General features: G+C 42.5%; 1 protein-coding gene across 1 annotated transcript; it reads right to left on the bottom strand.

Annotated features, from left to right (window-relative positions):
• Positions 1 to 5,851: 5,851 nt before the first annotated feature.
• On the bottom strand, positions 5,852 to 11,960 carry LOC144373708 (atypical chemokine receptor 3-like). Its single transcript, XM_078036731.1, has 2 exons — positions 11,922 to 11,960; positions 5,852 to 6,961 (listed from the first exon to the last, which is right to left on the bottom strand). Exons 1-2 carry the CDS (start codon positions 11,958 to 11,960, stop codon positions 5,852 to 5,854), a joined length of 1,149 nt encoding a protein of 382 aa, XP_077892857.1.
• Between the last annotated feature and the right edge of the window lie 229 nt (positions 11,961 to 12,189).

Genomic DNA, 12,189 nt, shown 5'->3' with positions numbered 1-12,189 from the left:
GTTTTATGACATCTGCTGTCTTACCTGCAAATAACAGAGTGATTTAAATGGAAAAGAGTTCCTTTTTTCCCTGCAAATTGTTTTGCTTCAAGTTGTGATAACAATTTAAGGTTTTCAAAGTGTGCGCTTTTTTATGTGAAAGATAAATGAATGATAAAGCTGATTTTGGAATTGTTTTCAAAACTTCAAATTAGTGACATATGACTACACTACTTCCCTAGAGTCTTGAAACTTTTACAAACACCCCTTCCCAAACACGCCTGAATGTGCACATATTCACACATAAACACTCACAGAATTTTTATCACTCTCAGTAAACACCTTTAATTTCTATTTGGGTAAATCGGAAAGAATGAAATTAAAATATTGATTACAACTCTATTCACACTTGTACTGGAATAGAAATCTCCATTTGGGGTAATCTAAGAGGACTATGGAAAAGTGGAGAGTTAGGAATTTGAAGCAAAATCCTCTCAGAAAACTTATGAATCTCCATTTTTCTCCTAACTGGACCTTTCCCATGCACATTTAAATGTGTCCCAGAAGCTCCCATTAAGACACATCACCATGGATCCCATGTCTCCTCCTCGAATCTTTCCTATCTCATCTTCCTTCCAGAGCTACATATGCTGGCCCTCTCCTTTTATTATCTCTCCCTCCCTTTCAGGTATCTCTGAACTGGCTTCCACCCATCATTCCATCTGTAGTATTAATGTCTCAAGGCCTCTACTCCACTAGGTCCTTTGACTATTTTGGAATTCTTCCTTAATTCATTGAGCTTCATGTACAATGTTGAGTATTTCCTCCTTCTGAAAACATTGTCTTCCACCACTGGTTTTTCTCCTGCTACTCTGGCCCCTCCTTCTCAGCCATATCTTCTGGCACAATCTCTAACACTTAGGGCTTTGTTTCTGGAGTTTTTGTCTTGACTTTGCTCCTTTTCACTATATACTCTTTTCCTAGGAAATCACGCCCAAGCCTTGTTATCATCATCATATAAAACTTAAAAATCATATCTCCCCACCAGATACTATAAAGTATCAGTCAAGATATCCAGCTGCCTATTTAGCACCTATCTTAGCTTTTACCCCTTGTTCTTGTCCAACAGTCCCCACCTCAGTGAATGGTACCACAATCCTTCCAGTGGTCCATGCCAAGAAGCTTTGAAATGATTCATGTCATCTCTTACCTGCCACTCTATATTCACTTATAAACCAATCCTGTCCATTTTGCCTACAAAAATTCCAAATAACCTTTATCTTTAACTCACCTTTGCTCTCCAAACATGTGATACATTCCCAGATCCACAGTAATCTTTTCAAGGCAAAGATGACCAAGCTTGCTTAAACATTTCTGGCTTACAAGACATGCAAATCTATCCTGTGCCTGCTTCTTCTGTGTTCCATTACTTCCCCCTTCAGCTAGAAAGATCCTGATCTTTACATCCTTGGACTTTCTGTTTCCCTTCCCATAGGGCCTTTAGGTAATTCCTGACCCATAGCATATAAGCTTCATGGGGCAGGGGCTTTATGCTTTTTACTGGTCATTATAATAACTAGCACAAAAAATGATGTGCAGTGTTCCTTGGAAAATTACTATTACAACATGACATAGTACACTGTGTGAAGTTCCTTGTTTCCATTGTAATTTTAATATTTCCTTCAGCAGAAAGATTTCCATATGCATTGTCCATGATAACTTCTAGTGTCTCTGAAGTATTGGTTCCATCCAATTACTCCCTAAATGACTCAATATGCCCTGGCTGAAGAGGGCCACATATGTATTTGCAGATCTTTGGGATGCTGAGGCAGGCTGATGTCATCCATGTAGCCAGGGAATATATACACATCCTGTCTCAAACATGAAAAGGCTTGGGATGTGATGTAAGTGCTGTTGTTCTTGCCAAGAACACACATGTCCCTGTGTACAACTACCAGGACAACAAAACAATCAAAAAGTTTCAAACAATATAAATATTCACCTGCAATTAAACACAATTTAAAGGTTAATTTTGAAAATAAAATTTTATCCACAAACTCACACACACACACACACACACACACACACGTACACCTCAATAATTTTAATTGTGTATACATCTCTATATGCATTTATACATTCCAGATACAAATCATATGTCAGGTATGACCTTTCTAAATATTTTTCCCATTCAGTTGCTCATCTTTTTTCCACTTAGCAGAGTCTTTTTCCCAAAAAATCTAATTAAATATACCATAGAACAAAAAAATGTAATCAGTAATTTAGAATTGAAAGATATTACATATATATATATATATGATAGATAGATATAGATATAGATATAGATAATATTTCATCAATCAATGAACAAATATACTTTTTTTCTCCACAGCAAGGCTCATTGTCTAAAATAGACTATATCTTACACAACAAAGGAAGTCCTAATAAATACAAAATAACAGATAATACTCTGCATTCTCTCAGATCACAATGGAATGAAATTAGATATCAATGATAAAGTAAAATATCTAACAAATTGAGACTAAATAATACACTATTGATTGGTGAATGGACAGTTGAAGAAATCAAGGGTGAAATACAAAAAAATTCTTAGAGGTAAATGGGAACACTTATACAACATGTAAAATTCTCTAACACTACATCTCAAAGCCCCAGAAAAAGAACAAATCAACACCCAAAGCAGTAAAGACAGGAAATAAATAAAAAATCAGAGCTGAAACCAATGAAACTCAAACAAAAGAAACAAGTGAAATAAATGACAAGACAAAAAGATGTTCTTTGAAAAATAAAATAGATAAACCTCTGTCCATGCTAATGAAGGAAGAACGAGAAAAAAGTCAGATTACTAACTAAAACACAAGATGAAGAAGGAAATGCCACTGCCAAAGTCCCACGTGCCTCTCCTGGTGTTCCAGTGATGAGTCTCCCACGTGCCTCTCCTGGTGTTCCAGTGATGAGTCTGCAGTGTCTGGTAAGCTCATGGTCCTGGTTTTCTGGATGAGGTTCTGATGTGCCCAGGAGTCCATGTGTCTCTGATTTAATTTAGTGAATGCACAGGGAGTAATTTTTTTACTAACCTGATTCACTTATGTATCTATTTGTGCCTTATGCTGCTGCTGCACAGCTGGGTCATTGCCTTCTTTCTTATTTCTTTGTGTGTTGTTCTGGGGATTGAACCTCATAGCATGGCATGTTTCCACTGAGCTACCTGTCAGAGTTTTATTTTTTATTTTGAGACGGGAACTCACTAAGTTGCCTAGGCTAGCCTGACACCAGTGATCCTCCTGCCTCAGCTTTCTGTGAGTCTAGGATTACAGACATGCACCATTGTGCCCAGTTGGGTTAATTCTTTCCAGTAAATTTTGTATACCCAGCATCTGGTGGTTATCCACTTGGTCTGACAAGGCATGAGTCATTCTGCCTCATCACTTGGACTCAGAAGTGTGTAGCCCAGGAAAATCTGCTGCTTTATAAAACAGGGTAGCTCAGGTATGGGCAGTGTTCTTCTGCATAGTGTGGAATGGCTTGGAGCCAGCACAGCCTGCTCTCCACAAACCTCCTAACTGCTCTGCACCTCAGAGTGGGTGAAAGCTACCGAGTGGTCACCCGGCTCTACAGAGTGGTAAGAAAGTAGTCCATGGTCCCACTAAGCAAGGGCAATAGGAGTCACTAAAGCTGGGAGGCACAGGAGACGTCTGTGAATGGATAAGGAACCCCACCTGAACCCAGCACTATGCATCTATATGCCTGAACTCCTGGGCTAGGAGGAGTCCACACTGAGTGGGTGGGGCCTGAACACTCAACGTAAGTTCAGCTTTTCTGTTCTCCATTCTCCTCCTCAATTCACTGGTTGGGAGTTTCCTGTTTGAACTTGACCTCTAGAAGCCTCAGGGTAAACATGGCCCCATTTTAATGGTAATAAGTATTTATCATGTTATGATTTTCCCCAACTTTGTGTGTTTCTTGTGTTATTTTTCCTTTCTCTTGCATTTTCACTTATTGATCTGCTATTATTATAGCATTCATGACAGTATGCATGCACCTGTGGACATGTGTCAAGCATATTGGAGTCAGCATGCCACCATGCCTGGCCTCAGAACTCAGATTGGGCAGCCTTTGCAAATGGTGCTATCTGTAACCCCGAGGGACCCCTGGGCTGTGAGTCTTGGTGAGCCCATATGTTCAGGGACATTCCAAAAGGGCAGTAGCCCCTGGATCTCAAGAAGACCCACCTGTGTATGGCCTCACCTGTGCTAAGATGGGAAGGGCACTTCCCTGAGCTCCTACCAAAAAGCCAGGTCTGTAGAAGGCTGTGGCTCCTGTGGCTCTGATAGTGCTCCTCCAAGGAGTCCTCCCAGTGAAGGTTCATGTGGAAATGTAGAAGCCAAAGTTTGGTTACTGCCTCAAGCACAGTCAATAGCCTTCCCTTTGTTACAGGCTCACTTTCTGCAGTTCAGTTACTTGCAGCCCCCCAAAAGGCTAAATGGGATACTCTAGAAATACATAATTCCTAAGTTTTAAATAACTTTTATTACAGAAAATTATATAGTCATTCTAATTTTCAAAATTGTTGATCTCTGTGTCTACTTTATAAATTAAACTGTATGGTAAATGTGTATGTCTAGGAGAATGCGTAGTAAATACATAAAATATACATAATGAGTCAGGTACTTTCCAGGTTTCAGGGGATCTTGGGATATATCTGGTGCAGATGACAGGGGAGAAATGTAATTAGTTGGTCTATGGTAAGTAGAAAGTATGCATTTCCTGTGCAGCTTTTTCTTAGGTCTGCTAAGAATGTAAAAGCAGCGCTGCCTTCAACCTTCAACAGGGATTGTGTGAGGGGATGTCACACTGGTGCTGGGAGCAGAGGAGCCCTGGCCGATCCAGGCTCACATTTCCTGCATTTCCGTCTCCAGACATCTGCCCACCACCTCCCTCCCCAACACCACCTGAAGAGATTCTAAAACACACTCAGCACTTTGAATGCTGTGCCTTTCATGCCACTCACCCACACTAACCCTCCAGTTTGCTCTGTGGCAGTTCTCTCTTTATTCTTGCTCAGCTTGACTGTGTGTGCCAGGTGTGTCCACATAGCAACATCATGAATGCTACCTCAATGCTGGCACACTTTCACACTTTCAGGAATGCACTTTTAGGAAACAAAGTTCTTTATTAAAGAAATAACTTACAGACTAAGAGAACTCTGTTCATTCTATGCATAGGTTTGTAGCCTGTAATAGTCTTCTTTTGTTTTAAATGTAACTCTGCAAAACTATTAACATCCCAAACAGCATTATGAAGCCATTTTTGTTCCATATCCTGTGCAAATACAACTTACCACAGAGATATAAAACTTTTATAAAGAACACATTTCAGTGAAGAATGGTGTATATTTATATATATGCATATACATGTATATAAATACATAACTTTAAATTAGTTAAAAATAACACCCTTAGTAAAACTAAAGTCAAACTAATCTTAAAACTACAGCAATCTGAGTAGGATTATACCTCCCATGCAATATTTAAAATACATTTAACTTTCCAATACTTTTTATGCAGTATGCCAATAGTGAGAAAATGAAGACTTAAATATAATTCACATATAAAAATTTCAGGAAGAGCAGAAGGTTCTGTTGTATAGATGTCCAGTCAAGTGTTTCCTGAAGCTGACTTTGACAGACAGCACTGGATAGAGAGTAAGATGCACAATGTGACATCTTACTCTCTATGACGCCTTCTCCTCTTCATGTCACTTGGTCATCAAGACCCAAAGCTCCCTTGCTCTCTTATGAAGACCATAAGCCATGTTCACAAGCTCCATGACGTGGCCTCTGCACAGCAGGTCATTTGGAGTTTTGCTCCAGCACCAAGTACTCTGTCTCTGACACTCTGGAGGTGTTGGTGAGCCGGGTGAGGCCTATTTGGGCAGAATACTGGAAGGTGAAGGCCTTCATCAGCTTGTACCTGTACTTGTGGTTGATGAAGCTGTAGAGCACAGGATTGATGCAGCAGTGCACCAGGGACAGGCTCTGTGTGACATGTAGTGCTGTGAGGAGCGTGTTCTCCAGCTGGCAGGTGAAGGGGAGGTTGTGCAGGATGGAGAAGATGTCCAGCAGCACTGCCACGTGATAGGGGAGCCAGCACACAAGGAAGACCACCACATAGGAAAAGATGACCTTCCGGATACTCTGATTCTCCTGATCACCAGAAGCTGAGATGGCCCTGAAGAGTAGGCAGTAGAAGACAGTGATGATGGAGAAGGGGACAATGAAGCCCAAGACAACAGAGACAAGCTCCATGCCGATCAGCCACTCCTTGATGCTGTGCTCAGGGTAGAACGACCAGCAGTAGGTCTCGTTGTTGGAAACAGACACCACAGTCTTCAGGTAGTAGGTGTTGGGCAGAGACAAGCACAAGGCCAGCAGCCACACCAGAACGCACACGATGTGGCACACCATCTTCTTCCTGCGGCTGGAGGTGCTGGTGAAGTAGATGATGAAGAGGTAGCAGTCGATGCTCATGCATGTGAGGAAGAAGATGCTGCCAATGAGGTTGACAGAGAAGGTGAGGTGCGTGACCTTGCAGGTTAGCTCACCCATTTGCCACTGGTTGTCCTGCACCAGGCTGACCACCCAGACGGGGATGGTGATGACCACCCACAGGTCCGTGATGGCAAGTTTCAAGATGTAGCAGTGGGTGTCATAGCCTGTGTTCTTGGCCTGGATGTTCACCCAGACCACCACAGAGTTGGCAATCATGCCGATCACGAAGATGAAAATGTAAATAAAGGAAAGTGTGTAGAGTAGGATGCTTTTGTGGGGCATGGTTGGGCAGTGCACTGTATCAATCAGGATGCAGTTGCTGCTGTTGCATGGCCAGTTAATGTCAGAGAAGTTTCTTGGCTCTGTGTAGTCAAAGAGATGCATATCAATGGTAGGGGGAGTGAGAAGGACCTACAGCAACCCAGAGAGATGGGTGAGAGAAATCACTCATCAGGGAACCTCGACTTCCAGTCAAAACATTTTTCTGGGGTCCTAATAAGGCCCAGCAGTTTTGCCCAAGTTCTGAGGTGTCTCACAAATAAAGGAGAAAAGAAATCAATCAATCAATCATAAACAAACAGCCAGAGTCTCATTGACACAGTGTCCAAAGACAGACACAATGTTGGTTTTCTATCTTTCATTGGCTGTCTTCTTCAGACACCATCAGCCTGGCTGTGCTCAGAGTGTGAAATCAACATGGTACAGGGCCAAAGAAACACCAGACTTGACTTGTTTCCTCTATGTAGGTGGCAGTTCTGTCACTTGCCACAGGTGGTGACTAGCCAAGATTCAGTCTACCATGGGTTACTCAAAGTGACTCCATGTTACACATAGCAACTTCTGCAGGATCCAGGATAAGAGTCAATGTGTGCCAAGTGGCCTTGACAACTGTTTCAGAAACCAAAGCAGGAACATTCCAAGGTTGGAATTATGGCTCCTCCAACCAATAGTGTCCAACATAAGATATACTGGTTATCCTGACCATGTCTGCTGCACTAGAACAGCTTCACCCACCTCAGCATTACCTTAGGGACAAAGGGCCTATCCCCAAATATGAAGGGGGATACATATTACTCAATGACCTGTCACCTGCAACTGTCCAGGAGAAGCAATCAGCTTCTCCTCTTTAGCAGAAATGCAAAACCTCATCTTGGCTCTTCTCCACTTGGGAAACTGTTGCATAACATCCACCCCCAAAGAGGGACCAGGAACCCACAGAGGACATGCAGCTGAATCAGGCCCTCCTTAGGAAAGCATGGAACAGAGTCCCTAACTATGGAAGACACCTGCTGCCTACCTCCACAGCCTCAAAACTTAACAGGTGGCCCACTCCTGAATCCCAACAAGGAAGACTGTGGGAGGCCTGGCAGCTCCCTCTGTGGGAGGTAGGGGATAGAGGTGGTTGTAGGATCCCCTCCTGGTTGTCCAACCCAGGCTTCATGTACAGAAAGAAGGCCTGAGCATCCCAGGGTAGTGATATACCCTCTGCTCTACAACCAGGTCACTGGCCCAGCAACCAGGAAATCCCCACAGCCCAGTGACCCCAAGTGTTTGGAAGCTGACATTCAGGCACAGGAGGCCACTCACAGGGGGCAACACAGAATCAGGACAAAAAACCCTCATCAGCAGATGTCCTGTCCTAAGACAGCTTCAAGGATTCCAAAAGGATATCTGGCTAACAAGGCTGTGGAGGGTGATGCCAGAAGATGGGCTCCTAGCCTCCCAGACTGATCTCGGTTTATCCAGCCACCCCAAGCTGCCCTGAAGATACTCCTGCCACCTCCCCTAGGACATAAAGTGTCTGCGCAGACCCTCACCCTGCACCTGTGAACCCAGATGGATGTTGCCCCTGCTCTTTCACATGGCTCCAGTGCAGAGGCCTCTGGCAGCAGCCCTGCTTCTTCCTTCCCATTTCCTTAAAATGGAACACATTTGCAGTTTTACTTAGTTTAAGGCACTATTTCTCCCCCAAATCTCATCTGCTCTCATAGTCACTGGAAGTAGAGGAGCCCCACAGGCATGGAAACCCAAAAATGCTTTGTTGGAGGTGGCTGTGGCAATTCTCTGCCCTACTGGCACAACCTGGGTACTTGGCAGAGACAGCATTAAATCCTAGAGCCCAAAGAAATGAAGGACCCTGAGCCTTTGAAAGCCTGCACTAGGATTTTAACCCATTTGCCACTCTCTCACACCTGGGCTGCTTTTCTGGCCTGCCCTCCCTTTCCCTCCAGGGCATGCACACTGTGGCCCTGATGCAGTCCAAAGAGAATGGTCCCAGACAAGGGCAAGGGCACAGAATAAGAGAAACCTCCTCCAGGGGCTGAGCAGTGTTCTTCTAGGCCCCTCCTCAAATCAATTCTGACACATCCCTTGCACCTGGCAGCTGCCAATCTTCAGTATCCTCCAGGCCAGAGTGGACTTGGACAATGGGAAGGCTCAGGGACTCTGATCTAACCCTGTTGCTTCTGCCTCTGCCCTCTGGGCCTGGAGTCTCACAGGATTTTTGGGACAGGCGGTCCACCCTGCAGTCACACCCTTCTCTCCCCTCAGGGGTTGAGAGTGGCACTACCGTGGAAGGTGTGGTGCAGAGACACAGCTGTTACTGCCCAAGGTTGAAGCAAGCAATGTGTGAGTGTGTGTGTGCACAGGGAGAGAGACAGAGAGTGGAGGAAAGAGCATGAGAGAGAGCAAGCACACATGCTATGTATGTCCTCATCAAATCTAAATGTAAAAGACTCTTTTTGAAATTTTTTAAGAGAGAGAGAGAGAGAGAGAGAGAGAGAGAGAGAGAGAGATTTAATATTTATTTTTTAGTTTACAGTGGACACAATATTTTTATTTTATTTGTATGTGGTGCTGAGGATTGAACCAAGCACACTGTGCATGCCAGGCCAGCATGCTACTGCTTGAGCCACATCCCCAGCCCTGAAAGAATCTTTATTGATTCTATACTGTAGCAGAAATACCAGAATGTTAAAACTATTATTACAGATGAAAAATTGGGGATTAAAATTTTATTTGATTAGCTTTTTTCTATTCTTTTACTTTCACCCCTCTCCTAATTCTGAAGTGATTCTTTAGAATCTATATTAATCAGATTTTCTGAGAAAAATCACCTTAAAAGGAGAAAAGATTTGTTTCTGCCTGGTTTCAGCCCATGGTGGCTTGGATCTGTTGTTTGGGGCTTGTGGTAAGACAGAATATCATGGCAAAGAGAATGTAGTAGAACCAACTGCTCACTTCATGGCTGCCAGGAAAGAGACAGAAAGGGATGGTTTGGAGTTGAGTCCAAGTATAATCTTCAAGGGCACAAACCCAATGACTTCACTTCCTTCAACTAGGCCCTACATTCTACATTGTCCACCTCCTAGACGTAGTGCCATCAGCTGGGACCAAGCCTTTAGTATATACACTTGTGAAGGACAATGGAGATCAAACCATAATAAAATCCTGTAAGGATTACAGCCTAAAAGTCATTTGAAAACATTTATAGCATCCTACAATATGTTCATATTCTGCTTTAAATTATTATAGAGCAAGAAGGGGCTGGGCATATAGCTCTGTAATCAATTACGTGCCTAGCATGCTCAAGGTCCTGGGTTCCATCCCTAGTGCTACAAAAAGAAACAAGGAAGGGTCAGTGCTTCATGAGGTAGTTGTCTAAATCTGAACAACTCCAGACATTAAAAGATCCTAATACTACCTAATGAAGTAAAGAGAACAAGTGTCTTCCATGTGGAAACCCTTCAAATGCTTGAAGTCAACTATGTTATCTCATTTCAGCCTTCTTGAAGTTAATATTTTAACTCACTCAAAAATCATTTTGGGACACCTACCATACACACTATGTAATATATTTGTCTGATCTGATTTTTATAATCCAATCCTGGCAGGATTTATAATCATTGTAATATCTGTTTTGGAAAAAAATGGATGTTTTACTTCTTTTTAAATACTCTTTAAAAACTTAAAAATTACTGGAATTATCTGTTTCTTAAATACTTGGTAGGTTTCTCCATAAAGTTGTCTTTTTTTAAATGCTAATAAACATTTTTCTACTCTTATCTTATGGAAAGTTGTACATTTAGATTATACACATATACACACACATAATATAAGTCATAGAACCACCTGTATTTATGAAGAGGGTTCATTCATAATCCTGCCAGTTTGTCTTTCATTTTCCTCTTCTGGCAATACCAGGAATCTCCTAATGGCCAAAAGTTATGTTAATTCTTTGTGCATAATTCTCAGTACCTTTCAGTTTCATCTTTTAACACTGCCTATCTTAATCTCTGTACTGCACTGGTAGCTGCTCTCACCTTTCCTCACCCACAGAGATAAATGGTGCCTGCAGAGTAAATCACAGCCTGGTCCCTTCCTTCTCCCTCCAGTACCCGTCAGTTGGAAAATGCACACATTCATGCACACATAAGATATATTTTTAAGATCCTTGTATTTTCCATTTTAGGGACCAAATCTAAATTTCAGTCAGCCAAGAGACATTCATGAACATATTATCTTCAATCAACCCTATATTTGGTTAAAGCAATGTAAGAACATAAAGATGTGAGCCACTCATGTTTACTTGGCAATTATGGTTGATATGCTTTTCAGTAGCTTTAGAGGATTACTGAAAGATGAATTGATGAAAACAGGGCACACCTACACTTTCTTAAAATTCTTACATGCCCTTACATGCTAACCACTACTTTCAGCGTGCAAAGTAGATTTTCATTTAAACAAACACATCATATGCATGAAACAAACCAATGAAATCATCTTGAGAAACTATCAACATATTCTGTGGCTGGTTTTATATACTAAATATCAAGTCTTACATACAGTTATAATTCATTCCTTTCATTCCTTCACCATTCTGTCCATTTATTATCCAATTTATCTTGACCTCCAAAGCCTTCACAAATCAATCCCTGGATTCCTGCCCTTTGCCTCCTCCAGGGCCAAGCCACCATCTCTACTGAGCAGGTGCAATGCTGTATGATGGCTTCCTCAGGGACCACTTTTGATCTCTGTGCTGTCCGTAAAGCAGTGAGTACTTTTAGACTCTGCACCTGCTTTCTTACTCTTTCTCTTAAAACCCCCAATAGCTGCCATCACCAGGTGACCTCAACTGGGCCCCATCCCCTGGCTGCAGCAGGTGGCCCCAGGTCCTCGTCCCTACTTGCTCCCTGCCCTCCACAGGCTCTTGCCTCTCTTCCAGGCACAGCGGCTCCTCCTGGGCTGGAGACGCTGTCACCACTGGTATCGCCAGGTCTTCTCCTCCTGTCACTGTGTTCTTTTTGACATTTATATTAAAATGTCAACTCTCCAAAGCACCTGTCTCTACCACCCATTTTCAAGACCTCACCCAACTGGTCACAGACTGTAGTGTGGCCTTTCCCGTCATCCTCGCATAAACCCACAGCCATGCACGGTTTCCTTTGTTGTTCCATTTTATTTTTTAAATTCAAGCTTTATGATGTGAGGATTGCTTGTACCATACAGTTCACTGCATCTGCTATTCTCACAATATCCACCAGCCCACAGTAAAATGTTCAGCATCAATGAAATTACTGGGAATCCCCATCATGTTAACATCCAACAAAATCGATGCTATGTGAAACTTTCCAAGGGAC

This window comes from Ictidomys tridecemlineatus, unplaced genomic scaffold, assembly GCF_052094955.1.
Source record: "Ictidomys tridecemlineatus isolate mIctTri1 unplaced genomic scaffold, mIctTri1.hap1 Scaffold_46, whole genome shotgun sequence".
In the NCBI taxonomy this organism is placed as follows: domain Eukaryota; kingdom Metazoa; phylum Chordata; class Mammalia; order Rodentia; family Sciuridae; genus Ictidomys; species Ictidomys tridecemlineatus.
The sequence above is the reverse complement of the archived record's forward strand: the minus strand, read 5'-3'. Positions and strand labels throughout refer to the sequence as shown.

Excerpts from the sequence above, each read along its gene's own strand:
- LOC144373708 (XM_078036731.1), bottom strand. The coding sequence starts at position 11,960 with ATGACGGGAAAGGCCACACTACAGTCTGTGACCAGTTGG. Across the intron at positions 6,962-11,921 it reads TACAGTCTGTGACCAGTTGG|GTCCTTCTCACTCCCCCTAC; the intron begins GTGAGGTCTTGA and ends GGGTTGCTGTAG.